This window comes from Salarias fasciatus, chromosome 20 (genome assembly GCF_902148845.1).
Source record: "Salarias fasciatus chromosome 20, fSalaFa1.1, whole genome shotgun sequence".
Taxonomy (NCBI): Eukaryota; Metazoa; Chordata; class Actinopteri; order Blenniiformes; family Blenniidae; genus Salarias; species Salarias fasciatus.
Window position 1 is genome coordinate 29,843,843 of NC_043764.1, and position 18,725 is coordinate 29,862,567.

General features: G+C 46.4%; 3 protein-coding genes across 3 annotated transcripts; 1 reads left to right on the forward strand and 2 right to left on the reverse strand.

The window, feature by feature from the left end:
* The first annotated feature begins 210 nt into the window (after positions 1 to 210).
* haus7 (HAUS augmin-like complex, subunit 7) lies at positions 211 to 3,937 on the forward strand. The gene is given in 11 exon segments (XM_030118651.1): positions 211 to 270; positions 1,017 to 1,133; positions 1,313 to 1,383; positions 1,493 to 1,554; positions 2,487 to 2,510; positions 2,512 to 2,726; positions 2,793 to 2,904; positions 3,109 to 3,181; positions 3,184 to 3,320; positions 3,504 to 3,615; positions 3,688 to 3,937. Coding segments are annotated over 11 exon segments (1,050 nt in total). The 5' UTR covers position 211; the 3' UTR covers positions 3,756 to 3,937.
* Positions 3,492 to 6,115, reverse strand: mrpl49 (mitochondrial ribosomal protein L49). The gene is given in 5 exon segments (XM_030117813.1): positions 3,492 to 4,280; positions 4,283 to 4,324; positions 4,327 to 4,410; positions 4,413 to 4,673; positions 6,076 to 6,115. Coding segments are annotated over 5 exon segments (498 nt in total). The 3' UTR covers positions 3,492 to 4,209.
* A 1,849-nt stretch (positions 6,116 to 7,964) lies between these two features.
* On the reverse strand, positions 7,965 to 12,441 carry LOC115408426 (sodium-coupled neutral amino acid transporter 3-like). The gene is made up of 15 exons (XM_030119182.1): positions 12,364 to 12,441; positions 12,198 to 12,270; positions 11,725 to 11,840; positions 11,469 to 11,542; positions 11,281 to 11,373; positions 11,016 to 11,097; positions 9,756 to 9,838; positions 9,608 to 9,666; positions 9,377 to 9,493; positions 9,138 to 9,217; positions 8,957 to 9,057; positions 8,691 to 8,815; positions 8,377 to 8,519; positions 8,176 to 8,279; positions 7,965 to 8,079 (listed from the first exon to the last, which is right to left on the reverse strand). The coding sequence occupies exons 1-14, from the start codon at positions 12,423 to 12,425 to the stop codon at positions 8,195 to 8,197; spliced, it is 1,293 nt and encodes a 430-aa protein (XP_029975042.1). The 5' UTR covers positions 12,426 to 12,441; the 3' UTR covers positions 7,965 to 8,079; positions 8,176 to 8,194.
* Positions 12,442 to 18,725: the final 6,284 nt, after the last annotated feature.

Below are 18,725 nucleotides of genomic sequence, written 5' to 3' on the forward strand. Positions count from 1 at the left end.
ATTTTCTCTTTCTACAATACTGGGTGAGGGATTGAGGGACAGGGAAATTGCACGGGCAGTAGTTCTTTTTCTTATGTTAACGGGTCTGTATAATAGGATATAGATCCCAGAAGGTGAAGATGTAATTTGCGGGATTCACTGGGGGTGGCAGCAATGCACCAATGTTGTGCACAGTCTGCCGGAAAGGAAGAAGAAGAAGAAGAAGAAGAAGATGGCGGGAGTTTCCAGAAAAGAAAAAGAACTCGCTCACATGTTTATTCTGCGCTGCAGGTAAACATCTTCAATATAAACTCGACGAACTAATTCACCCGACATGTTTGTTCTGAACTGAACAAAAAAAAGCTGTAATATAACAAACCCGAACTTTAACTCACTGCATTGTGAACTGTCTAAAAACACGAGCTGTTGTTTATCTCCACATTTTAACCTTGTTTTACCGCTACGTTCATTTATCTTCACGTTCCTCCTCTGTCACTATTAAAACAGTTTTAGTGACTTGACAATACGTTCGTATGTGTCCCACATCTAAACTTGCTGACGACCTAATGCGGCCAAAAAGTGAGTTTTCTATAACTCACCATTAGTTAATCTAATCTAATCTCAGAACCATGCCCTAATCCACATCATCAGGAAGGATAACCCGCTTTGTCAATCTGAATCTGAAATAATTTTGGTCTATTTACTGGAAACACTCTTGAGTACAAGAAACACTCAGAACACAAAGGGACACTTTGTTTACCAAATCAATTGTCATACATACGACTGCAATTCAATGTTTACTTTCAGTTTCACCCTCCAACCTCAGCTTAATGTGTGTTTAAAATGGAGCAGTGAGAAATGAAGAAACACACGTTTCGAATTAGTTTCAAGACCATAGAAATGATTCTGATAGAAGTGTTGATGTGTGTTGAGGTATAAATTGATGATTGATTTGTGGGCCTTTTCATATCAGTTTCTTAGTTTATGTCAGTTTGAACCCTTTCCCTGTGCTCACCTTGTGTTTGTGTTGTGTTGAGGCTGTTTCCTGCCCGCTGCTGGAGCACCTGCAACCTCCAGGAGGCCGGCCGCATGCTGCAGCTGCTGTGCACGCCCTCAGAGATCCGCACTGAGATCCTGACGTGGATCTGCAGCAGGTAGGAGGACCTACTCTCCTCCCATCCGACATCATTCCCATGTGAAGAGATAATATCTTGATTTTTAACCACACGTTACGATGCTGTATCACTTTGTTGACAGCTCTCTTCTTGTCACAGCAGGCTATGAGTAAAGCTGAATAACCTGTGGGTCTCTGTCCTAATGTGTCATTTCACAGGATCAAACCAGACTTTGCCACATCCATGAAGGGGGCAGCAGCAGGCCCAGACCCTGATGCTGTGATGAGAGGTAGCAGTGTGTTTTCTCGGCAGCCTGCAGAGCGTACACAGGTCCTTCAATGAACCGATTCCAGACTCTAATCTCTCCCACCGCTGGTGGTCTCTGCTTGTGCTCCCAGAAATGGCCTTGGTAGGACAGGAGCTGATGCTGTGCAGAGCAAATGACCTCAACCTGATCAAGGTGAAAGGCTGCACCACACTAAAGCATGTTCCACATGATCCATGGAAAGTTTTGTTTTTATTTTAAAATCAATCTGTTCTCAAGGATCATATACAGTTATGAAAGCATCTTCAGTATAACTCAGACTAGTGCAGAGGGAGGTTTTCTGAAGGGCTGCCATATCTTGTAAAATGCTTTTCTCTTTTTCCTCGTCCAATAAGTTATATTCTCCGGTGTATACCGTTTTTAACTACACACCTGTTCAAACAGCGGCTGTAAAAGCAGATACTTTATTTTTTGCAGGACAGAGTGGAGACGTTTGAACTTTCTGAGCATGTTTGACACAAACCTGAACCAAGGATTAGAGCCACAAAACTATTATTTAATCAGATTTTCCAGCACCAAACATGTGTCAGGTTTCACCGTTGCCCTGTCACCTTGAGTTGTATTGTGTGGGTTTGATCATCGGTATAGAGCAGGACATAACAGGCAGGTCTGAACAGTGTGCTGCACTTCACTTTATTAATTTGTCCCATGAAGGGCAATTTCATTTGGAGCAGAAAACAAAAAGGTCACATTTAAGAAGACATAAATACAGAGTGTGAGCAGCAAATTAGCTCAGGCGCAAAATACCAGACTGTTTCCACGACGACCAGCACCTTCTGCTGGGCACAGGGCTTTCCTTGGTTTGCGTGTTTTAAAACACTCGATCACATTCTCTTTCGTCAAAGAAGAGTTCTGAGTTCTGAGCAGGAGTTGACCTGAGGCGTTTTTTTTATCTCCATGTTGTTGTTAAAATCAGCATCAGTTAGTTCATTAATGTCACCAGAGGACTCCTTCAGCTCGTCCCAGCCCTGCAGAGTCCAGGCAGGCGTCCACATCCAGACTTTAGCTCTGCTGTTCTGCACGTACCATCGCGTCACGTCCTGCTCCTGTTTCTCTTCTCTCTTCAGGGTGAGGCCACACCTCTGCGACAGGCTGCTGTTCCTGCAGCAGCTCCTCACCGTGGTCCAGGACTTCGAGCAGGTGGAGTATGGAGAGGATTCAGACGCTGACGGGCCTCACCATATAGAAGAAAAGGAGGAGGTGCAGGATCAATGGGACTTCGTGGAGAATCTCCTTCAAAGCCAGAACCTGCCTCTCCTCTCTCGGATGCGCCAGGCTGAACTCCCTCCCTGGCCCGCGGACGTCCAGTAGGTCACGCTCTGGTCCTCTCTCACTGCCGGCTCCTCTGCTCAGCTTCTCTCTCTGACCTGCAGGAGGATCTGCGATGAGCTGAAGCGCCGCGACCTGCCGGCTGCAGCGCAGGCAGCTGGAGTGGAGGCCGTCCTGCAGGACACCCGGGCGGAGCTGGAGAAGCTGCAGTCACAGGTGAAGCACAGGATTCCTGTATGAGGAGCACCTGTCGGAAAGGTTCTGGTTCCTGTTCACCACAGGATCATACTAACGCTGAAACGTTGTTTGCATGAAGAGACATCAAAGTGCTGATTTCCTGAAGCTGTGATTCAGACTTCATCATGAGGCGAACACGGGGCCAGTCTGGATTCTCACTGAGTTCCTCCTCCTCCTCTGCAGTGTGACTTCCTGAGCGAGGCGGCGCAGACCGCCACCGCCTTCCTGCCCCGCTCGCTGCGCGTGGCGGCGTGCGACTCCAGCAGCTGATGACCGCCTTCAGCCACGTGTACGAGTCGGACCTGAAGGATCACTGCGGCAGAGAGCCGCCCGGCGTCGGCGCCGACTGCCACGTCTTCCAGAGAGTGCAGCAGCTGCTGCTCGCCTGCAACACGGTGCGACGGGTCTGCCGGCCTCCCCGCCGTCTGAAGGGTCATCTGCTGCCGTCATTATAATGCCACTTAAACAGTAATACAATGTTTGACTTTAACGGGTGAAAATAACTCATTGGAATAATCTAAAAGGATTGAAGTGCAGCTTTACAGTGTGTGTGTGTGTGGTTTTTTTTTCCCCCTTAGGAGCTGGAAATACTGAAGGAATTGCCTGAAGCTTCTGCATCTGTGTCAAAAGAAGCAAATCGGCTCCAAACAGAACCTCAGTACTGGAGCGGAGGAGTGAAGCACGCATTACGTATGTCAGGCTCGCGCACACACACACACACACCTATACCTGTTGGTTTAAAATGTGTGTTTTTTTTTGCAGCGGAACTGTTGGAGGAACTGAAGACACAAATCTCGGACTACGTCTCTCTGTTGCAGTCCAGACAATGACAACACACACACACACACACTCTGAGCTGTGGTGTTTTATCCACTCATGAGTGTGTGTTCAACTGTATGACATTCTCATACTTCATCCATTTTTTGTTCATATTGTACATATCTTATCTGAATAAATGTCTTTGTTACAAGCTGCAGTTTAAAACATTCACTGACTTTTTCTTTCTCCACAGTTAAAGATCTGTTAAAATATTTCCTACAGCGTCTGTCCCTCGTCTGGGACACACACCACAGGTGTGTCTCATGCTGAGTGCTGGTTCATTTTCCTGAAGAGAATCAAAGACAACAGAAGTGATTTTCTGGAGAATAAATGGACGCTGCTACGCAGCAGGTTGGTCTTTACTATTTAATTTTACACAAACTGTACAGCTGAGACAGTGAAGCCGGATTCTGAGCAGTCCAGTCCATCAGCGGAGCAGGTCCAGGTCCAGGTCCAGGGTCCCCTTCAGAAGCCTTTCCCTGCCAGCCAGTCCTTAAGCTCTGTGTCGAAGTGACCTTTGACCTTGATGGTCATGTGACCTCGTTGACCTGCGTGGGCAGCTCCTTGCCGGTCACCTCCTCAGGTACTGCTTCAGCTCCCGCTCCAGAGCCCAGATGTCTCCCTCCACCTTCCGGATCAGAGTCATCTTGCGGTTCCCGTGGGTCGGTCGGTGTACACCGGGATGTTGTGCATCCGTGAGCGGCGGACCATGTAGGGCAGCGGCGGCGGGTTGTCTGCAGGGGGGATCCAGCCTGACGGTGCGGGGCCGGCGTGTTTCGGCGGGACCGGGATGCGCGAGGGCGGAATAAGCCGCTCCACGAAGCGGTATTCCTCCGCAGACTCCACGAACCGCTGGCGGGTCTGTCCGGAGGCGGCGCGGCAGAGCGGCGGAGCCCCGCGGGACCGCCCGGCGGGGAGGCGGAGAGCTCCTGTTCAGAGCCCCGCGGAGAGCCCGCCGGAGGCTGAAGCAGGCCGCCATCATGTCTGTGACGTGCACGAGCGGGACCCGGAAGTTAAAAACAACTTCCGGGATGTAGTTCCGGTTCCTCCAGGAGAGCTTTTTTCTTTCTTTTTTTTTTTTTTTTTTTTTTTTTTTTTTTATAAAATATTACACATTAAATCCAGTAATTAACATAATACAACTTTTTGAATAAAATCTGATTATGAAAGAAGTTCACAATTTTTGTTCAGCAGTTGACTTACTGTCAGAATTCCTTCTTCACACCAGACCTATTCAAACTGATTTGTTTGTGACATTTCAGTAGTGCATTGATGCCACTGAGCTTATTAAACCGATAGTTTGGAAAAGCGTTCCATGTGCTTTTGAGGTTCTTATGAAATTGCAGAATCCATTTGATTTTGAAAGTGACTAATTTTTTCCTTCTAACCCCTAAACATTTCTTTCTTCATTGTTTTTTCCTCCAAATGTAATATAATAATACTTTATCCAATCCCTTATGATATTTTTGGGGATGTGAGTGACAAAGAGACATACACACACCGAGATGTACTCTCTGTTTTAGAAACAAAGGCTTTTCCAAACACTTAGATCTTTCCTTAACCAAGAGTTTAATTTATATATATTTTTTTTCAATAATTGGATAAAAATTAAAATTATAATTTTCTTTTTACTAAAGGTAGTGCTTTACAGTGGCTTCTGTGTGATGGAAAGTAAGCAAAGCTTGACTTGATCTTTTCTTCTACGGTCCTCAGACTCTATATTTAACCAACATTTTCCTAGGACACTCAATAACAGAAAATACGCAAATCTGTTCAGTGTTATGTTCATGTATTTGTTGTTTTCACATCTCTCTCCCTCTCTCTCTCTCTCTCGCACACACACAGCTGAGGTAAATAACACATCAGAAAGTGCTGTTCAGTGCAGTTGTTTCTAAATTCATTTAAAGATATAGATACTAAATGCATACATAAAGTGTGTAATTAAATGTATCCTTACCTTTGTTGTTAAAATGACTCAAAAGGACTTGAAACCTAAAGTAACTCTGGACTTGAGGGCAAAGATTTGAGACTTACTTGTGACTTGCACGAGCAGTGGACTCTGTACATTATGTTCCACACATGTACTCAAAGTCTTTTCAGCATCCTTATTTTGCAGGCACTGATTGATTCAGATGATTCAAAGTCCCTGCGAATTGCTTTAAAAAGTAGTTTATGATTTATGAATATGCTTTATGAATATGTAACTTTGCTAAAATAATAAATTGATGTATCACATGGACTTTCCATTGTGATTTTTGTTGGTATTAAAGAACCAAAATAACATGCTCAAATTGTAATAGGAAATTGACATAAAGTGTGTCAAAGACAGACCTTGATACCTCTTTCCGTAGTTTGGTTTCCAGCTCCTCATGTCAAACAGATCAGCAATACAGATTAGCATAGTTCTAATCTGTATTGATCTTTCCTGCATCCATCCCATCCATTTTCTACCTCAGGGCCGGGTCTCGGGGCAGCAGTCTCAGCAGGGATGCCCAGACTTCCCTGTCCCCAGACACTTCCTCCAGCTCCTCTGGGAGGATCCCAAGGCGTTCCCAGGCCAGCTGAGAGACATAGTCTCTCCAGTGTTGTCCTGGTCTTCCCCGGGGTCTCCTCCCAGTGGGACATGCCCGGAACACCTCCCTAGGGAGGCGTCCAGGAGGCATCCTAACAGATGCCCGACCTCCTCAGCTGGTCCCTCTCGATGTGGAGGAGTAGCGCCTCTACTCCGAGCTCCTCCCTGGTGACTGGCTCCTCACTCTATCTCTAAGGGAGCGCCCAGCCACCCTACGGAGGAAGCTCATTTCGACCGCTTGTATCCGGATCTTGTCCTTTCGGTCATGGACCCAAAGCTCATGACCATAGGTGAGGGTGGGAACGTAGATTGACCGGTAAATCGAGAGCTTCAACCTTTCGGCTCAGCTCCCTCTTCACCACAACGAACCGATACGACTGATCACTGCGGACGCTGCACCGATCCGCCTGTCACCTCACGCTCCATCCATCCTCACTCGTGAACAAGACCCCAGATACTTTAACTCCTCCACTTGGGCCAGAGTCTCTCCACCTTCCTGCTCGGACAGGACTCAGCCTGCCGGTCTGCCGCTGATTGGCCTGTGCTGCGGCCTGACGTTCTGGAGAACTAAGATGTCCACCAAAACTAACGGGCAAAAGCTGCCGCTGACCGTTTTGGCAGCTTCAGTCGTAAGATGGACAGTTTGACTGGGGTTGTGGTGGATTGAATGTCTTCATCACTGAAGGGTTAACGCAGCTGCTGGTCTCAGAAGTGGAGAGCCAAGCAGAGGAAGGTCAAACGGCTTCTTCCACATCAAAACAAGATACCAACTGATTGCATTGTGCCGGCCCTGGAATTCAAAACAACCCCCTGGAAGACTCGAGTCCTCTCCGCCCCCCACCCGCTCCAACAGCAACAGCAACGACCATCTGCGAACGGGGACAGGACGACTGGAGCATCAACGGAGTGGGACAGGCCAAACGACAGACACACACTCTAGACTGATGAACTGAAACCACACACTGCCCCCATGACACCCCCCCACCCGCTGCTCCACCGCCCCCCTCCTGCTGATGGACCAGACTCCATGCTGATTTGTCCTGACTCCACAGGTAAACACATCACTCCCTGAACGAGGCTTTTATAACACAGAGCACGGTGGATTTCATGCACTGCAGTCAAGAAGCCACATCCTGTGCTTTGTACAGTTTTTATTAAACAACAAAATCTTCTCTCCCCCAACATCCACAATTTAATTGCATCAATTAAAACAGTATAAAACCTTATATCTGCCTTTTGTCTGACATGCTTGGACATGTTTTTCAAATTAAACTTACAGTAATGTTCAATTAGTATAAATAATTAAACATATCAAACAACAAAACTGGATTTTGGTTTTCAAAAATATTCAAAATATTATACAGACAGACTAAATAATTTCTAAATCAAAGCTCTGGTAATCAGATGTGTTCCTCATTGGTTGTAACATACACCGCATTGACCCGTGCTAAGGCAGATTGCTCTCATTGGCTGAGGGACGTCCTGGTGGTGCACGTGTAGCTGGACGGGAACAATAACAACGCCGGGCTCCTCGGCACGCTGTCCTTACATCACGACCACCATCCCTTCAAAGCTGGAGGCATCCAGCAGGAGTCTGGCTCTGGCTTCTCGTCTCGTGGCGCCGGCAGAGGGACCAGCAGGAGCTGCCGCTCTGCTCCTTAATGGCCGCCGTGACTTCCGCTTCACGCCGGTGATCCAGTCGATTGCAATGAAGGTCAGACTCATGCTCATGAAAATGAAGCCCAGCGCAGTGAAACCGCAGCCTGAAGGAGAAGGAGGAAACACTCAAATGCTGCAGATTTCTTTTTATCGAATATACATATTGATACTCAGGACTTTAATGAAAAATAGAGCCAAACCTGGATTTTTGGTCTGGAGCTAAGGGGCTCCTGGTTGGAAGGGATGATCCTGATGTAGAAGAGTCCGGGGAGAATGAAGATGAGGGTGGGAGCAGTGGTGGCCCCTGCAGACACGACAGATCAGGATTTCAGTCCAGAACCAGCGGCTTTCAGCACTGCGGGCACTGATAAGGGCAGCACCTCTACAACCCCATGTCCTACCAGTGATGCCAAAGATGTCCCGGATGTTGGGGACGAGGATGACCAGCAGGTTGACGCAGAGAGCAGGCAGACGGCGATGGCGATGTGTCGCGCCCAGTGGAAAGGCCTCCCGGGGAAGAGCAGCTGCAGGAGGGCCCGGCGATCTGAAGGGAGACCACCAGGGAAGGCTGATCCCGCACGCTCACAACTGGCCATCGCCACATCTCACACTAGCCAACCAATCAACTGTCCACAACAAGAGCTTTCTATCTGTAGCATTCAATAATTTCAATAATTTAACATCTTCATTTCTGCAGAGGAGCGATCGGTCTTACCGGGAATAAGACCACAGGTACAGTCAGAGTTACAGCCACCAGCACAGCCAGACGGACACACAGGATCAGAGTGTCCAGAGGGTCCACCTTGTTGTAGGTATGGAGCAGCTCAGCCTCTGTGTTCTCTACACACACACACACACACACACACACACACACACACACACACACACACACACACACACACGAGACGATGATGATGATGATGATGGCGGTGCTGATGACGATGAGCATTTCATTCCCTTTCCGCCAGGCGCTGATCTCACCGTAGAAAGTCAGATATCCAAATATGGCCGTGAAGAAGTACATGATGAACATTCCCAGGATGGAGACATTTCCGATGTTCTGCATTCTCTTCTTGGTCGGGCTTTAAGGAAACAACGTGACAGCGTTAGCGCAGACGGACGTGCATTCAGCGCTGTGACGTAGCGGCGTTGTGGATCTCACTTGCTCAGCTCGGTGTAGATTGGGAGAACCTCGGGGTGGCACACGAACGCGAAGGCCAGGATGGGGATGGTGTAGGCAGTCTGAGGATCGAGTGACAGGCCGGTTTGCTTTGGTGGACCTTCAGGCGGCACATCGAGGGTGAACGTGTCCCGCCACGTGTTCACGCAGACAGGATATATTGCACCCGCAAATAGATGTGTATGTGTGTGTGTGTGTGTGTGTGTGCTCGTGCCTCCCACCTCCGGGTTGATGGTGAATAATTTCGCTGTGCACGTGCCCTCTGGGACGGTTGAGTTCATGGAGTAGTTCCCAAACACTTCCAGAGGACAGGCAATATTAAACCTCTTGTAAATGACCTGAAGAGGAGAGAAACTCGTTGAGCATGAAGTTTCAACATCTGGTGACAATAACGCACGTTTTCAATGCTGGAATCGTAGTTTTTTAATCTAATCCTGATGGTGATGACTGACCGCAGAGAGGAAGAAAACCATGCAGGTGAGGGAGAACCCGCTGGTGTAACCCAGGTAGCCTGAAGAGTGGAAGAAAAGACATGAGCATCTGAGACAGTCTTCTCTCTGTGGCGTTTAAAATACTGAGGGTTCGTCTGACAGGTCCTACCTAAGTGTCTCATCATGGCCAGAGGGAGGATGATGCACACAGTCACGATGATAATGAGGTAGTTCCCATTCATAAACCAGTCACTAAATACAAAAAATGAAAAATGAAAGAGTAAGCACTCAAACAACCACAGCTTTTGTTAATGTGGCAGGACGTCAGGCGTCAAACACTCACAGAGCTGCAACATGAGGGTTACATTCACTGTTAAACTAGCACAAACTGGAGAATGTTTAAAATAACGTTGTTAGGTTTACACCTGAAGAAAGACACACATTGCCCTTAGTGTTTAATAGATGTCCTCAGCTGTTTTTTTTTTTTTAATATAGATTTGAAGCTTTTGTTTTGAGAGAATTACCCGTTTAACCAGCATAAAACATGTTTGGTTGAAGAAAAGGTTCATTAAGCTGGTTTATTAAACTTTAACTGTGCAGCATCAAAAACTTCTGTAGTTACAGAACACAAATACAGACTTCTTAAGAAAAGAAGAAATAATTTACTTAGTTGTAAGGTCAGGTCAGCACTGTGGGTCCCTGAGCCTGACCTTTGAGCCCCAGAGGCTCCCTGTGGCAGGGAGTTAACATTAACTATGGTTGGTTCAGAGAATGAATATCCTCCAAAACAGATTTTTTTGTGATGATTCTTCGTTACCTTCACTTCGAAAAGGCAGAACACTGCTTTCATCAAAAATCAGACCTGACACGCCCCCCCCCCCCCCCCCCCCCCCCCCCCCCCCCCGTCAGCTGTGAAATGCTCCACATGTTTTTGTTTAGTTTATTTTGGTTTTCGGGAACATTTTTTGATTAAAAACATTGAAAACATCATACTTTATAAAGGAAGATTTGAAGTGTCATCACAGAACTGCAGTGCAAATACGCCATGATGAAAAAAAACTACTAGCTTTATGATATACACAGGGGCCATGCTGGTGAGAGTTTACAAAAACAAACATACTTACATTCATGCAGAAGAGGCGAACCGCAAAAAGGGTCGAGCTAATGAACAGGGCGCGTGTAAACAAGCTGACTGGGCTTCTTGAAGTATATGCTGGATTTTAGAATTCACCAAAACACACCTTCTGACTCCAAGCTATTATCTAATATATTAAAATAATTTCATGAACATCTCAGGTATAAGTCTCTGTTGAGAGGGTTTCTTATTAAATTTTGCCTGACAGTGTGTTTAAACATTTCAAATGGCACAACCATTAGAATCACGAAATCAGTTGAATTTGGATTTCAAGTATCTATCAAGGATACTCACTCTGAAGTTGTCGTTTGGCCCAGAAAGGCTTGGATGACCAATGGCAGTTCGTACTTCACTATGAACAGGTAGCTGGACATGGCTGTGAGGGAGAAGGAAACAGCAGCAAACTGAGATCTGGCCAATTTCCATCAAGTTTGAATGAAAATAAGGTCAAATGTGAATCATCCTGCTCACTTTCCCACACACAAATCACCTATTTCTTTTAAATAGAGACATAAAATTTTGGAACTCCCACTTTGGGTTACAGGCTTTAGTGTTTTACCTCCAATATTATGAAGAGTAATGGCGACAGCGGCCAAAATCTTCCCTGGTTGTCCAAAAGCTCGCAGACCGAGCTGCTCGTAGGCACGGATACCTGAACAGATACGAACAGAGTGCCTGTAAACGCTGACATCCGCACGATGAACAGGACAGAGAAAAGGAAGCTGGGCTCTTTAAATCAAGCTTTACCCACAACTCCTGCGCTCCGTAGCAGCAAGTGGACGGAGTAACAGGACAGACAGGCGATGCACGTCAGCAGAATCCTGCAAAACGCAGCACAGGGACGTCAAAACCGCAGTGAGTAAATCTCATGTCTGGACAGCTCTAACCTAAATCAATTATTTCAGATGGAAAACACACACAAACACATCAAACACAACAAGTCCCATTCCAACAGAGCGAGCCTAACCATGAATTCTTATGTTTCTATTTGTTTGGTACTCACAGGAAAAGCACAATGCCGGTGTTGGACATGGCGTAAGACAGTCCCAGGATGCCGCTGCCCATTATAGCATTGCTCAGGTTAAAGACTGACATCCCAAAAGAGGTTTCTCCGTGGAACTGGAAATCAGAGATAAGATTTCTCTCAAACGCCCCTCAAAAAGCTTCAGAAAGAGATGAGAGAAGGTCTCTGTGGAACGGCTTCCAGCCATAGAGCTCAACAATACACTGGTTCATAGACATTAAAACCGCAGATCACTACATTTAATTGACATTTTCACATTAACTAACTGAAACAACTGTAAAACAAACTGAACTACATTGACGACTAGTTAAATCTGCCTGGGTGTACTAATATTTTTAGTAATTCAGATCATGTTTATCCATCTTCTTATCTGTCATTCATTAATTCTGGAACCTCATTCACACAATAGAATTTGTGAACGGATCTCCAGTCACTGCCTGTCTCACACTCACGTCTGTGAACTGGGGTGTCTTCGAACCGTCGTCTATCTTCTGCTGCTGAAACATCTCTTCCTCGTGTGGGACTCTGCAATCGGTCACAAAGAGAGAGGAAATCGTCATTGGAATGAAAATACAGAAGCATTCACCGACGTCAGTAATCCAGCAGAATGGAGCCTACCCGCCCTCCGGAGACCCGGCGGCTTCATGGTGGTTCCCGTTCGAAAGCTTCTGTAGTTCCATAGCGACTGTTCCAGTAGAAACACCGTGTCTTCAAACAGATGGCAGCTTGGGAAAATAATGAAGATGGATTACTATTTTGTTAATGTCAGAAATAAGCTTAGAACTCAAGAAAACTGAACACACATCCGTGTGTGTGTGTGTGTGTGTGTGTGTGTGTGTGTGTGTGTGTGTGTTTGACCAAGCAGTGATGCTACTGAGTCAGAGCACATCCTCGGCTCGTGTGTGCTTTCTGTCCGAGGCGGTTTATCTCCACCAGAAGAGATAAAGGACAGGACAAAAACAGAGCGGCGATGGAGACAGCTGACCGGCGAGCACATGGCGAGCAGAGCGGCGTCCATGTGGTCCGGCCGCCGCAGGAGGAACATCGGGGGTTCATACGGTCGCGTGTGGCCAAGCCGTGTTGGGTAATGTGGTCAAACGTGCAACGAGTTTTCGTCATACACTGTTTCCTCATGCCTGCCGCTGCCCTCAGCAGGATAATTCACCCTCCCCCAGGGGAAACTGCCCCTTCATGGCTTAATAACTGGTTGGAAGTGCTGACTTGACCTTGAAGCTCTTTGATCCAGTCATGTTCCCTCATCTGTCCTCAAGCCGTGATCGGAAATGCATTGATGCTGATCTGATTCATGGACTCCAAAGCAGAATGTTCATGTTCAGAAATCTGCATGACAGCCAAACCTTTACCCCCATTCTCCGTGTGTGCAGTTTAGGAAAAACCCTTCAGACCCAGAAACGTGAGGAAGGACGACTTTAGCTGCTACCTTCCAGCAATGTGACCGGCGTCAACGTGCACATGTGAACCACAAACACAGCCATGTGTCTGCGTCGGGTCAAATGTAGCAATGGAAGAACAAACACCATAAAGGTGCAGGGACGCCACGCTTGCTTCCAGATCATATCTGTTTACCGTTTGCTTGAACATGTGGAGAAGCTGAGCAGGCAGAACGCGAAAGAGACGGAGAATCCTGAAAGAAGACAATCCTGATCGCAAGAACTCAGACTGATGCTGAATTTATATAATCGTCATCATTAATTTGGAGATTAGCTCTTGTGTATTAAACAAGAGAAATGTGGAGACCTGAGCAGACATCGCACCTCGTCCTCGTTGATCCTGATCTGCACTCAGCCCCTCCTGTACACCCCGACACCTGTGGCCGTTCATCCACCCCAGCAACACGATCAAACATGACACCGCTAGCGGACGCCTGATATCCAAACAACCAGGACGCAGGAATGAGATTCAGCATACAGTGACCTGCTTGATGGTTCTGATGATCAACTGAATACCGATCAATTAGCCCTGGATCTGCTGGCTCCCAGGGCGGAGTTCCCTGAGCTCACACTGCTTCTAAACAGCTGGCGTCTCCCATCAGGGAGAGCCAGCACAGGCTGATCCGGGGTGGGCTCTCCAGACCTGCAGCCGTGGAGATGACGACAGAAACGTTCATTCACACCTTCCAACGATTCAGTTTGAAAGACCAAATTCATCCTGAATGTCAGCTGATCTCCCTGCTGCTTCTGCACAACATCGACGCACCGAGGCAGACAGGTGGCATGGCGACACAGAGGTTAGAGAAGTGAGTTTCCTGGTCCGATTCCCTCTGCTTCTTATTCGGTGTGGTTCTGTTGAACTGTGGTCAGGTTACATGCGGAGAAGTAATTTTCCAATCATCAGTATGTCTTCAGCTTAATTCTTTCAGCTAATAAAAAAAGCTGGAATGTCAGTGTGGTCAGTGTGGCGCTGTGGCCGCGCAGATATGAGGGTGAACGAAGCCTGCGGGGCTCCAGCTGTGGGTGTCTATTCCCTGCAGGCCTCAGTAATCACCGTAAAGAGATAACAGCTGAAAATGACCCCGCTGCTCAAACATGACTGAGCTGGCTCCTCAGACATTGACACTTCGTTCAAATTAGTCACGTGGACTCCATTCAGAAGATTCCCCCTCAGAGAGGAAACCACTGGTCTCTCATTGGCAGAACTGACAACATGAACTCTCTGCATGCTAAAGAAATGCACTTTGATTTAGGGTTCACTTTAAAGTCTGTGTGCCTGCCGCTCATTCAGAGGAAGTCTGCAAACTGAAGGAAAGTTGAACAATAGACAAAAAAAAATCAGCAATAAATAGATTTTACTGACGGTTATAATTCAGTGGAGTGTAGATAAATTATTACTTTCAGTTGAGAACGCGCTGTGTTGCAAAGAGGGAGAGTAGCAAAGGTCCAGAGTTTTCCCTCGGTTGCGTCATTTGTGTGTTTGTGACGCTGACACACCCTCTGAACGACGCACCAATCAGACGCCACAAATCAGGACGTTCACCACTCACAACCAAACAAAGCTGCTGTCACTGTCCACTCCGATTCCTGTCACCTGCCTTCAGTAAACGGATCCTCAAGTGTTCCAGTTTAATCCACGAAAAACCAGGACACAGCGAGGGGACCATCAATTAATAACCAGATTTAGTTTGTAAAGAAATTCAACAATGCAAATACTCAGCCATTGTCAGAATATTTAGAATGACAGAAAGTCTTTCTGCAGAACAGAGTTCAATCATTCACCCAGCGGCACATCCAGAAATATTAGTTTTTCAATTCAATTCAATTCAATTTTATTTATATAGCACATTTAAAAAACAGTGTGATCCAGTGTGATTCAGGGAGGCCCTAAAATCCACTGAAACTTGAGAATAAATTGCTCTTTCTGTTTGAGTTTGTGACGTAACTCAAACAGCCTCAGATCATCAGGATGTTTACAGCAGATCGACCTGCTGGACGCGCCGAGCCCCGACAAACACACACTGAAAAGTGACACCGTGCAAGTCAAACGCATGTGAACAAACCTTACAGTAAACCATGCACGTCGGTCACACTGCAAGCTCTGAATACATCCACTGGAATAAACGTTCTATCTGACGCTCCACTTTCAGGAAGAAAAGCACATTTAAAAGTTTCTTTTTGTTATTGTTGCTTCATATTCGGTTTATTCTGTTAGTAAACCTGCTTCAACGCGCGCGTGCATGTGTGTGTGTGTGTGTGTGTACACAATATCAAGCTTGCATCCTTTTTTTTTTAAACCTTTAGTAGGTCAGTCTGCAAACAGTATATTGATCTAACATCAGCATAAGAAAAACTTACTCTGTAACACCAAAGCAGACATGTTGAGAGAAAGAAAAACTTTATAAACTGTGTTTTCCCACAACATTTTATAGGCTGTCACCTCCAAGGAAAACATTTTTTAGACATTTTAAAATTCAGCCCCCGAGAGAAATTTGGCTGAATTTGGTCGAATGTGTAGATTTACATGCTAAAAATAACAAACAAAAGCAAAACATTTTTTAAAACTGCTGCTTATAATAGCATTTATTGTCTTACCATCTACATAAAACACAATGATAATAATAATAATAATAATAATAATAATAATAATAGAAAAAATGATGAGAATGAGAGAAAATGTGAATTCTGAACACCCCTGAGTGTCTCACGAAGCTGTTGCGGCGTCAGTTTTAGGTTTGGTACAAAGTGTTAAAACCAGCCACGCAGCCGGCTCCTCTGTTAGTTGAATTAGCCTCAGCAGTACGGCAAGACGAGTTCCTCCCTCACATTCCTGCTGTTCTCCCGGTGCTGGGCTGTTCCCGAGCACATGGCGCACGGTGCAGAGCGGACTTACCTCCAGGAGCAGGGGCAGTGCAGCGTCTGAGGCACAGGGGAGCATGTGTGGCAAGCCTGCGATCAGAACAACGATTTGGTCTGGGAGGAGGGTTCGGCTGGTCAGAGTCTGGGGAGAGGGGAGCAAATGTGGGAACAGGGAGGGCTGTTGGAGATCCTGGTCTCAGGTTTCTCATGTTGTCACGTGTAGGGGGCACTCCTCTCACTTCCCCCCAAAAATGGAAGGTTCTGTGGGGAATACGTTGAGTTCCTATGGCCTGCTCATACACACCGTGCCTGTATTGTTTGAACTGACTTCCTCTTCTCTGAGCTGCTTCAACGTGCAGAAATGTATAGGGAGGGTGGTCGGCACGTGGTTACGTAAGAGCGGCGAGCTGCCGGCAGGGCCACTCTGCACCAGAAGAAGACTGGAAAAAGCTGGCCGCATGAGATCGATGTGGAAAAGTTTCACTCAAAGGTAAATAAATCAACCTGGTCTGCAGCGAAGCAGCTGAGGTGACCTGACCCTGCAGCTGAGCGCCGCTCCACACAGCAGATGGCCCAGGACACTTATATTCTCATGGCTATTTTGGTGAGTTGTTACCAGGAACACAGAGTTTTCCACCGAGTGGCCCTTTGCTCATTTCATCAGTTCAACATAAACACAAATCAGTTTAATTCATGGAGCACCAAACAGAACACAGTCCGCTCAAAACACCTTTACAGGGAATAAAGAACGATTCCACATGAGCAAGTTCAGCAGCAGGGGGAAGGAAACACTGTTAACAGGAAGAGACCTGCAGAACCAGACCCAGAGGAGACTTTCTGTGTCAAACAGCAAAAACAACAACAGATAAAAGACCTATTTTAATTCTTTTTCAATGAATAAAAAAAACATGAAATAATGTTCTATTAACAGTTTTGACAAAATATCTCTGAATATCATCAGTGTAAAAATAAAAATACGACAACAGCTTCACAAAGACAATGTTTTAACAAACAGACTGTGACCTTCTGTTTGTGAGCATGATAAGATATTGTAGTAAACGTAGCTTTTCATTTAGCAGCACCCCCAGAGCCCAGGCCGAGCTGGCCCAGGCCAGACCTGCCACACGACCAGCACCCCGTCGGACCCAGGGGGCCCCAGGAAACCGTCCGACCAAGACCCAAACCCCCCAAACAGGAAGCACCTGAGGGGGAGAGCAGGGAAGAGCAGCCCCAGGGGAAGGAGCCCCAGGCCCCGGCACGCCATGCCAGGTCAAGACGGACCGGGCCTCTGGGCCGGCGGGACCAGAGGAGAGACCCTACACACCCTCAGAGGCCGTATCAGACCGATACTAGTCAGAGGACAACTTATCGTTTTGCTGACGTTTGAAATGTGCTCAGTCTGTGGAAGGTGTGAAAAGCTGGAAACCAGGAAACCAAGTCCGATTCTAAGAAGGGTTTTGGACCCATGTAAACCAGGTTCATGAGATCAAATAGTATCATTATTGATTTTTATAGACGCATTTTATTTTGAGTACATGTGAAACTTAAAATTAATGTTGTATTTGCATTAAAAACAATTCTTTCCACTTACAGTTTTAACTGTCTTTATCTGCTAAAGAACATCTTATAAAGATCATATAGTATCGACGATTTTCTTCATAAAGTATTTGTATTCTGTCCTATTGATTCCCAGCTGGTGACATCTTTAAATCACCTGTAAATCGCTTTAAGAGACATAAAGTCGAACCTAAAGGTATGAAACCATCAGGAGTAACAGCAGGAAAACAAACACAAGTCTACACACTGCTGTGAGCTCATGAGGCAGAAGAGGGAACGATGATGTGAGTTTATATTATAGAACACACCAGGTGTGTCTCAGGTGGCTGCAGTCACCCGAAGCACCCAGCAGGAGGACGGTCAGCTCACCAGTTCACTCTGCAGAGACACTCAGACGACATATCGGGTGAAATCTGATATGATATAACACTGACATACACCACATTCCCAAAACAACGTCTATTGTTATTTTTTTCCCTTGTTCAACACACACACACACACAGCAGGTGAGTTGCCAGATAAATTGATTCCTCTGAGTGGATGTATAAATAGTCTGCCTTTAGAGGATTAGACAGAAAGCAATAGCCTCTCACCTGGATCAACACGAGTGACTCCAAACACGCACGTACACACACACACACACACAGTTTCGGAAAGCTTTGTGTGTAGAAAACACTCAAAAGAACCTCCACAGACCTAATTACACCTGAAACACAACAGATTTCACTGTGAATGAAATACAGGAAGGATAAAACCAACACTGTGTTCAGATTCTGATTCGATTCAGACCAGATGAAGCCAATTAATTCTCCTTTAAATGACCATCTGTGTGTGTGTGTGTGTGTGTGTGTGTGTGTGTGTGTGTGTGTGTGTGTGTGTGTGTGTGTGTGTGTAAAGGGATGAGTAGTAGAATAATTGCTGTGTTCTCGGGGACATCAGCTCTCTGATTCAGGGCCTCTCCTGGACTCAGGGATCCTGCTGAGATCCACTTAGTGCTCACGTCACTAAGCTGCTTACTGCAGCAGGTGAATGGACAGAGAAACTCAGTAAGGTGTGTTTACACTCGGGCTGGACGGCCTCGGCATGCAGACAGCATCATGACCGCGGCATGTT

Coding starts and splice junctions, on each gene's coding strand:
- LOC115408426 (XM_030119182.1), bottom strand. CDS start 12,425: ATGGAACTACAGAAGCTTTCGAACGGGAACCACCATGAAGCCGCCGGG. Junction 12,271..12,363: donor GCCGGGTCTCCGGAGGGCGG/GTAGGCTCCATT, acceptor GACCGATTGCAG/AGTCCCACACGAGGAAGAGA. Junction 9,667..9,755: donor GGCCATGATGAGACACTTAG/GTAGGACCTGTC, acceptor TCCACTCTTCAG/GCTACCTGGGTTACACCAGC.